The 10,646-nt window shown below is 38.5% G+C and overlaps 1 protein-coding gene across 1 annotated transcript in view; it reads right to left on the bottom strand.

Moving 5' to 3' along the window:
* Positions 1-10,646, bottom strand: part of LOC107717825 (cAMP and cAMP-inhibited cGMP 3',5'-cyclic phosphodiesterase 10A-like) — a 100,104-nt gene that overhangs the window by 41,985 nt on the left and 47,473 nt on the right. The window contains exon 2 of the mRNA XM_016524696.1: positions 6,140-6,271. Within this exon, the coding sequence (XP_016380182.1) occupies positions 6,140-6,271 (132 nt within the window). The remainder of the gene's footprint in view (positions 1-6,139; positions 6,272-10,646) is intronic.

Genomic DNA, 10,646 nt, shown 5'->3' with positions numbered 1-10,646 from the left:
AGATACTGTTGGTTCTGAGACCTGGATATGTGAGTGAAAATGTGCTGAAATGAATTTGGGATGACTCCCCTCCTCTCGGGGTCTGTGGGCACACCTTCCATTGTATATGTTTTGCCAGTGCCAGTTTGCCCATAAGCAAATATAGTTCCGTTGAACCCGTGCAAAACAGAGTCAATAAGAGGTTTGCATGCGTAGTCATACAGCTCGTTTTGTTTCGAACCCACGTCATAGACGGCATCAAACGTGAATGTTTTTAAGAGGCTTCCGGATGATTTGGGATTACGCACGCTCACCTGTCCCAATCTGACATCTACTTCAACAATTCTTTCTTGATTCGTTGCCTCTTCCTTCTTGTTTAAAGGGCGGCAACGCACCACCACCTTCACCGCCTCTGATTTCTTGCCAATCGACATGGATCGCGGTCGCAATAGGCTATTTCTCTTCATCATTTCTATGAAAAAGCCTGTACATCTTTAATATTCTGCTATGTTATATATGAATGCGAGGAAGGATTAAATGCAATACGCACATTCACATGCAACCTACACATACGCATTTGAATGCGGCAAATGTATGTCCATCCTATGAAAACAGGAGCGCAGAACATCTTGGTCCAACGCCATCGTTACACTCCGCTTCATGCACCGAGCCCCGCGCATCTCCTGCTCCGGCGGCACACGCCCTGCTCCTCACAGACAATAGACGGAGCGCGCTGCTGATAGGTAGACTAGCATGTTTTCTCTCTGCGTGAGGTGCTGACGCATTCGGTGTGCAGGTTATAATCATTCAATGATGAGATTATTGGTCATTAAGTTATTATAAGTAATACAGCACAAAAGTGATATATGGCTAAACGAGTTCATTATGGTCAAAAATTAGACTAGGTTTATGTGACAACCTTCATGTTTGTTAAGGGTTTGAGAGAAGTCAAAATCCTTTAATAGCTCAAAAATGTATTTAATTTATAAAGATTAATACACTTAATTCTGCAGGGGGAAACGTTACCATAAAAATATAACGATGATGATAGTAAATGCTAAAATACTAATATATATATATGGACGGAACGCCACAGATATATATATATATATATATATATATATATATATTTATTTATGACGGGTGAGACAATGCTCAAACACAAAAAGACGGATGGTACTTTGACTGTAGAATCTTCATTAATTGCAAAAACGCCTGACATGCTAGAGGTATTACAGGTCACGGTATTTGCAAAAGTTGGAACAGAAAGATACGAAGAGCATCGCATCACATGGACTGAAGCCACTGGCCCTGCTGTTAGGCCTGTAATGAGGCTCCCACATTCACTACAACAGTGGAATCATATGATGTCCGGGTATCTCCACAGCTCACGACAGTAAGAAGTACACCAGATTAGGACAAACTATTATTAAACTAATCAGTGATCTCACAAGTACACTTGTGACCTATCAAATAAAACATGTTCAGATTTTACTTGGAATTCTGTGAAAGTTGTCCTTTTGCTTTTCTCAATTAGAGCCTTGTGATTAACCTGCACCGATAGTCTCTTATTCTCTGAATCTCCTGAACGTGGTCATTTGAAAAATCTGTCATCATTTACCAGCTCTGCCATTCCAGCCCTCTTTGTCTTCTTCTGCAGAACATGTTTAATTTTTAAAATTGGAAAAAAAAAATGGGTTACACTTTATTTCGATAGTCCACTTTAGACATTCTATTAACTATAAGTAACTTTGTAACTACATGTCAACTAATTCTCATTAATTTGCAACTACATGTCTACTAACTCTCAGAGTAGACTGTTAGGGTAGGTTTAGGGTTAGTAGAATAAGTTGACAAAGTTTTAGAAGATATTAAGCAGTCTACTAATACTCTACTAACTGCTAGTTGACATGTAGTTGCAAAGTTACTTACTGTTAATAGAATGTCTAAAGTGGACTATCGAAATAAAGTGTTACCAAAAAATGTCCCAACATAATCCTGATTATTCTACATTCTCAGATACTATATGTACTACTATAACTCACTTGACTGTTCAACGGGCTGTAGCTGCTCACAGACTCATACACACCTTATGTAGCTCTGGCCCTTTTCAGCGCAGCGCTCGTAGTCTTCTGTCTTCCGGTTTGTCTTTCCACTGTAAGATCTTACGGATTTATGAATGAACCACTCTTTAAAATCTTTTAAAATCTTCCCGGTCTACTGACAACTATTATGACATTCGCTTCGAACATTACAATGCTCATAATAACTTTTGTTAACTCTACAATAAGTAATTCCACTTCACCAACTAATTACTCGTCAACAGTGATGCCATAGAAACATACAAAGTTCAAAAACAAAATTCTATAGATGGCTGTGCACTTGTTTCTCTGGTACATAAGTTCTATAAGAACCAAAGACAATTAAGCTCGAAACCTCATTAGTCTTTAGCATGATGTGGTAAGTGAGCACTGTGCATACACAGTGAAATACATGACAGAGGACAGCAGAGGTTTTCATCTCTCACAGGGAGGGCCTGAAGCTCATTGTTATTGTGGAAGTTGTTCAGAGAGTTTATTGTGTACTAATGACCAGGCCCACACAGAATCTACACCCTCAATACCTAATTTGAAAATGCTTCTATATATATATATTAAACTTAAACACTGAGATAACAGTATCGAACTGTACATTCGTTGTCAAAATTCAGGGAGTTTTTGTATACCACTAGGTTGTACAGCTAAATAAAAAAAAAAATAATAAAAAAATGTCTTTTAGAAGATGATCAGTGTTATGATTAATTATTCATATTTCCCATGAGCTGATTCGTTACACAGGATGAACAGATATGAAATGTAACGTGTCTTGGTTGATTTATCCCACATTCTGGACCATATGCTTTAATCGATGGTCAGTGGGGAAAAACAAAAAACAAACAACAAAAAAAAAAAACTTTGAGCATTGACATGCACAAAGAATTTGAAAGCTAACATGCATGCTAATTCAAAGCACTGCTTGATATGCATCACATGGTTTGTAGAGAGTTTGATGTTGAAACGGTGCCTGAGAAAAATACTGCTGCCCAGCCTGCCGAGCAGAGCCGAGGTTAACCATCAGCCGGCTGCCTGTGAGAGAGCTCTGCTGCACTCATGCAGAAAACATTCCCAAAATGCGACACATTCACCCTCCTCCAGTCCCCCTCCCGACCGACTGCATGCCCCTGGAGGTTGGCTCTGACGTCAGTAGCTGAGCTGGGCTGGCCGCCAACCCATGTGGGCCCTTGATGGATGTGATGGGTCGAGTGGAGCAGGCCATAGCATGAAGCATGCTGTGCACAGAGAAGCCAGTCCCGCTTAAATAGCCCTAATGACCCATAAGGACCCAGCAGGCCCCCTCTCCCATACTTTCACCAGTGCACTAACCCTTTAGCCTTCTGCAGTCTTTGCTGCTCAGGTTACATACACACAGACACATGCACAGGAGAGGTGTGCATGTCAAGTGTATTGATGCAGTTTTGTTGGCTCAAACACATGTTATCATGAATGGTACACCAACCAATAATCTAAATCAAAATGGAACATATGGAAGAACAAAAAGAAAATTATTTATTATAGGGTACTGAGAAAAAAAAAGAAAGAAAGAAAAACTTTACTGTACCATATAGATTCCTGTCCATATGGAAAAGATATATGATTAAGATATTAAAACTGAATAATTAATATGTTTTGCCTCAAATGTGTAAGAATATTTGTAATAATGAACAAGCATACAAAATGTACAACATTTCTGACATGCACAACCAGTATCCAAATAGAAATATGCAGTATTAATGAATTATATTTTCTTAATCTTAAAGTTATAATATTTATAGTATATAGTATTTGTGTTCTGTAATTTTAGTTTTTTAAAATGTCTATATAGTTCTTTTTTAATTTTAATCAAGTGTTGATACAAAACAGTAGAAAAAGTTCATTTTATAAAAGGAAAAAAAAAGCCCTTTAAATTGAAAATGTATAATGTATTAAAATTAACTTAAATTGCTGAGGCCCATCCTCATAGATAGAGCAAACACAGCTTATTATAATAGATATTATAATAGTACTAGTCATATTACCAACTTACCAAGGCACAGAATTTGTTCCAAAACACCATAGTTTGAGTGGAAACACAACCTTTGACATTAGCAAAAACGATATGGGAAGTCTCCTGAATATCCGATTTAAACCATATTATTTTAAGTCTATTTATTTTGATATTTATGATTATATGGCTAGCTGCATTTTATCTCAACTAATTGTTGCATTTTTTAATTTTTTTAGGACCAAACCAGAGACCCATCAGCTGAGAAACACTGTTAAATTTTTTTTTTCCAGAAGCATACAGTACATTTACCAGCAAATAAGCATAGAAACAAAATGCAGTCAAAATATTAATGTTTACACTTGTGAAAAATAAAACACTATGACCATATGCTTTAATCGATGGTCAGTGGGGAAAAACAAAAAACAAACAACAAAAAAAAAAAACTTTGAGCATTGACATGCACAAAGAATTTGAAAGCTAACATGCATGCTAATTCAAAGCACTGCTTGATATGCATCACATGGTTTGTAGAGAGTTTGATGTTGAAACGGTGCCTGAGAAAAATACTGCTGCCCAGCCTGCCGAGCAGAGCCGAGGTTAACCATCAGCCGGCTGCCTGTGAGAGAGCTCTGCTGCACTCATGCAGAAAACATTCCCAAAATGCGACACATTCACCCTCCTCCAGTCCCCCTCCCGACCGACTGCATGCCCCTGGAGGTTGGCTCTGACGTCAGTAGCTGAGCTGGGCTGGCCGCCAACCCATGTGGGCCCTTGATGGATGTGATGGGTCGAGTGGAGCAGGCCATAGCATGAAGCATGCTGTGCACAGAGAAGCCAGTCCCGCTTAAATAGCCCTAATGACCCATAAGGACCCAGCAGGCCCCCTCTCCCATACTTTCACCAGTGCACTAACCCTTTAGCCTTCTGCAGTCTTTGCTGCTCAGGTTACATACACACAGACACATGCACAGGAGAGGTGTGCATGTCAAGTGTATTGATGCAGTTTTGTTGGCTCAAACACATGTTATCATGAATGGTACACCAACCAATAATCTAAATCAAAATGGAACATATGGAAGAACAAAAAGAAAATTATTTATTATAGGGTACTGAGAAAAAAAAAGAAAGAAAGAAAAACTTTACTGTACCATATAGATTCCTGTCCATATGGAAAAGATATATGATTAAGATATTAAAACTGAATAATTAATATGTTTTGCCTCAAATGTGTAAGAATATTTGTAATAATGAACAAGCATACAAAATGTACAACATTTCTGACATGCACAACCAGTATCCAAATAGAAATATGCAGTATTAATGAATTATATTTTCTTAATCTTAAAGTTATAATATTTATAGTATATAGTATTTGTGTTCTGTAATTTTAGTTTTTTAAAATGTCTATATAGTTCTTTTTTAATTTTAATCAAGTGTTGATACAAAACAGTAGAAAAAGTTCATTTTATAAAAGGAAAAAAAAAGCCCTTTAAATTGAAAATGTATAATGTATTAAAATTAACTTAAATTGCTGAGGCCCATCCTCATAGATAGAGCAAACACAGCTTATTATAATAGATATTATAATAGTACTAGTCATATTACCAACTTACCAAGGCACAGAATTTGTTCCAAAACACCATAGTTTGAGTGGAAACACAACCTTTGACATTAGCAAAAACGATATGGGAAGTCTCCTGAATATCCGATTTAAACCATATTATTTTAAGTCTATTTATTTTGATATTTATGATTATATGGCTAGCTGCATTTTATCTCAACTAATTGTTGCATTTTTTTATTTTTTTAGGACCAAACCAGAGACCCATCAGCTGAGAAACACTGTTACATTTTTTTTTTCCAGAAGCATACAGTACATTTACCAGCAAATAAGCATAGAAACAAAATGCAGTCAAAATATTAATGTTTACACTTGTGAAAAATAAAACACTATGTCCACAAAAAAAAAATCATCCTCAAAATCAAAGACATCGTCACAGTAAGTAATCACAGCACTATTTTTAGAGCACAGGGCTCTTATTGAAGAATATTGGAGCACATGGCCATGAGTCCGTACCTGCAGGCTGGCTGCTGTTTTTCCGTTTCAGCCATCTGTCTACGGTCTCCGAACTCACACTCTCCAGCACAAACTCATCCAGCATCTGCGGGTGAAGGGAGAGATAAGCCTTCACTTTCTCATCCGTCAGACCTGCAACAGAGTGATCAAGATTAGTTTCTTCCCCTCACATTCATTCACAAAAAAACAACATCCACCCAGTGTGAATATATCAGGATCTTGCATGTCCACTTAAAGCATTATAACAGGTCATTCCTTGTCACAATTCTACTTGGTTCACATGGTTGTCCATTGTTCCTAGTTCTAAAGAGAACATAGCTATACTGGCAAAATAAACTGTATGGGTATGTTCCAACTAAGAGTTAGCTAGGTTACATTGTACAAAGCTGCCTTTAAAAGAGGGGTAAAATAATAATTGCATTCAAAAAAACAATGCCAGCCTTGATCACTGCATGTATGTTCCTTGTAAACAATAACAAACAGGGTATTTGGGTATCTCAAGTGAGATTCTAATTCACAGAGAGTGTATATGGTCTGCCAGAAGGACACTGAAAATGGCACAGGGAACAAGTTTGCAAAACATCACTTCACTGGAAGTGGATATGGAAATGGACAGATGGGCATTTTAGACTGTTGTATTCATAGGCGCAATTTGCGGGTGGGACGGGTGGGACATGTCCCCACCACTTTTTGCCAGGGTCGATATTGTCCCTACAACTTTTTGAAAGTAATTGAAAAATATATTGCGGAAGGTATGTATTAAAGGGAAAACAAGATCAACAAATCATTCTTCATAATCTAATTAGGGTGATAAAAAAACAAAAAAAACAAAACAACATTTGACTCCTTACGCATGCATAACTCGTGCAGTGCAATAACGACGTGATTTGCAGCTGTCGCACTTTTCGTAATGTCATTAGGCTATAGCATTGTATTTTAAAAATGGAGAGCTTCCTTGTGCTAAGTAGGCCTGCCCTCTACTAAAGATTTTTCTAGTCAACTAGTCGCACGTTATATTAAATTGATTAATATAATAATATATTAACCATACTTCAATATAGGCTATAGGCAGACGTATTAGGCTAGAGCCTATTCCGCGCTCAAGCTCGCGCATAAAGCAAAGTGATTATGAACGTGTCGGGGGAAAAGAAGACATTTTAATTATTTATTAATAAACTAGTGCTTTCTGAGTCAGTGTCGGGGGCAAAGATGAGGTCTTCAAGCCAGTCACGTGACTGAAAACTATGAATTGGTTGCCTTGTGTTTTTTTAAATATTATTTTAAACTTGCTTGTCTTTTGTAATATTCACTTTTGTTGTATGCTTATGTGAATATCACAAAATAACACTGCAGAATGTGAGTAACTAACCTTTTCAAATTTAACATTTTTTAATTTAACATGAACAAAAAATTTTAACTTATAAATATCAAGTGTTTGATAATGTCTAAATATACATTAAAATGCAAAACCTAAAAAAAATAAGTAAGCAATTATGACCGGCAAAACTCTTGAGCAACTAGAGTAGAGCTAAATACATGTAGGCTATATTTATTAAACAGCCATACGGGCATCTAATGGTTAAACCACGGCATTACTTATGAATATTATTTTTCTGGCCACCAAATGCCTCTAATTTGCCTCTTTGCACTGGAATTGAAAAACGTTTTCTCATCTGGTACCGCCCCTGGTACATCGATGTATTTTTGAAAAGCAAAAATTAAGTTTGTCCAACTCTAAACCCAGTCCCCAAGTAAATTAGTTTATTAAATAAAAAACTAGCAAAACGAGTTGCGCAGTGTCCCCACCACTTTTCAAAGCAAAGTTACGCCACTGGTTGTACTTGACTATAAAGAACAGCATACACATACATAATATACAAATTAAATGATATTGGACTGTACTGTATACTGACACCTGTTGGTGCAGATGCAAGAAGTTTCTGTTTGGTTTATTAGGCTTTTTTTTTTTCTTTTTTTGCTCTGTCCATAACACAAAGCGATCGTATGTCTTCAGAAGATTTTAAATTGTTGTTCACATTTAATTTAGCCAGCCAAGTCAATTAAGAATTATTTTCTTATTTACATTCAGGCCCTGGCAGCCAAATATAGCTCACAGGTCATATGGACAACTTTTATGGTACTTTATACGGAATTTAAATTATTTTTAAATTTTTAATTAATTTTTATTTTGTTTCTTTCAACTAGTATCTCCTTTAGTGGTTAACATACAAAAGAAGATAATATGGGGAATGGCATAAAGGTTTGTGATGACAACATTTTTTAGATTAAGTACATTTTTAATGCCATTCTAATCATGAACAAAAGCAAGGAGCTAGTATGTAGGAGGTTTAGAGGATTCAAGCTAGATTGGAAAAATGAAAAGCTTGAATGAATCTAATAGATGATTTGGTCATGTGACACATGGTGGCAAAACAACTTGTACCTGCCCACATTACAACTTTTAATCTGCACTGATGTACTGGGGTGCTGCAAGGCTCTGTGCTGGGACCACTCCCATTATGCAGCTCAGTGTGTTTGTACTACTGGAGGCTTCTCCAAGCAAGAAGGCCCTTATGGAGACACAGAAAGAAGATGGACAAGCTGACTGTGCTTAATAGGTAATTAAGAGTTTGAGAGTTCACTAAGTGCTGTTGTTTATTGTCTTTGTTGTCGGGGAAAACATCCATTTACTGGGCCATTGCTGAAGCCAATCGCATTTTGGTTAGCTAACAACAAACCACCCACACTTTTGTGGGTAGTTCTAGTAGAACTCCTTTTATTTTTTATGGTTGTTGTTATATTTACTCCAGATCTGCTTGTCCTGTGCTTTACTCTTGCAAGAAATCCATAAGCAATATTTAAATGTGTCTCAACTTTCTGCTAAGTATCAATTTCAATTATCCATAGGCTACAGAAAAAATACACTAAAAAGGTAATGATCACCTGGAAACTTATAAGAAAAAAAAACATCCAGCAAAAACTACATTCTGTTTATATCGTAGACTTAAATTTCTTTCAAGCCAGAGACCCATTTCTATAGCCTACACCAGAGATCACAGATTAGCGGTGGTCCAGATCCAAAATTGTTTCTACATAGACCATGAATAATTCCTTCATAAATTAATATATTTATTAAAAAATTATATTGTTTTCTCCCTTTTTCTGTAACAGACAATGCAATGGTGGCATTTTGTAGAATATGTATTTACACAGAAATCATGCTGTTTTCCTGTTTAGGATTTATTGTTTACTACTTTTACAAAGAATTAAAGCTGCCAGCTTAAACATTTATCAAAATAATTATGAGAAATTAAATGTGAAGTACTTACATCACAAAAACAGTGTAAGATTGACTTTGCGTCAATGGAAATTTAGAGACTAGACCTCCAGGAACTTTAATTAAAAATGCCATAGAATGGAAAACGTCTCCAGGTTACGCATGTAACCATGGTTCCCCGAAGGGAACGCAGCGTCTCGTTCCCTTCGGGGAACCATGGTTACATACGTAACCTGAGACGTTCCTCTTCAGGAACTCGAGGTGCGTCGGAAAACGCTAGGGGAACGCCTTTCAGCGTGACCGGCTCTGAACTCGTGTGTAATCAGACCAATAGATGGGCGAGACGTCACGGCGGGGGACGTAATGACCAGGGAGCTATAAAAGCACGTGCGGTGAGACCAGCGTCAGCTTCTAGGAGTGAAGCAAGCGCTGGCAGGGATGCCGAATGTATGGCCCTGAGACGCAGCGTCTCGTTCCCTTTGGGGAACCATGGTTACATGCGTAACCTGGAGACGTTCCCCTTCAGGAACTCGAGCAAACCCTGAAGGCCAACTTCTGGAGGAGTGACCTGCGCACTCTCAGCGCACTGCGGAGGAAATGTGTAAGAAGGGGGTGTCTTCTCACTGAATGGCCACCAAGAGGGGCGTGGTAGGCCGCAATGGCCACCACGAAGACCTCTAGGGTGGAGTGGGTCAACCCTGCAGATAAACAGGCCTGCAGGAACTCCAGAACTGTACCAAACGGGCAGTTAGCTGGGTTGAGCTGGCGGTCTCCGCACCAAGAAGTACAGTTTCCTCATAGAGGGAGCTCTGGATGGAGGATGGTCTCAACAACCTTGGTTGAGAGACCGGAAGCAATGAGTTGTGCCTCCTCAGAGCCCTCCACCTGTGAGAGGATGGCATCCAGCCCCAGTGGAGCTGGATGAGTCAGAGAGAGAACCAGAGGGGACCGTGCGATATCATCTGAGTCGCAAACAATGTGAGATGGCCGAGTGTCCACTCATGACCGCTCCCAACTGGTGAGAGATGCATCCGTTGCTAGCATACGCGGCGACCAGGAGCTCCCAGCACTGGGCCCTGAGATAAGAACCAAGGTTTCCTTCACATGTCTAAGGCACGTAGGCACCGCCGCGTGACCTTGAGCATGCAAAGCGGGTTTCCCCTCGGGAGAACCCCTTGGTCTTAAGCCACCACTGTAGGGGTCTCATGTACAGCAGGCCAAAAGTAACCA

Source organism: Sinocyclocheilus rhinocerous, unplaced genomic scaffold (assembly GCF_001515625.1).
Source record: "Sinocyclocheilus rhinocerous isolate Xijiao unplaced genomic scaffold, SAMN03320098_v1.1 scaffold780, whole genome shotgun sequence".
NCBI classification, from domain to species: Eukaryota; Metazoa; Chordata; class Actinopteri; order Cypriniformes; family Cyprinidae; genus Sinocyclocheilus; species Sinocyclocheilus rhinocerous.
The sequence above is the reverse complement of the archived record's forward strand: the minus strand, read 5'-3'. Positions and strand labels throughout refer to the sequence as shown.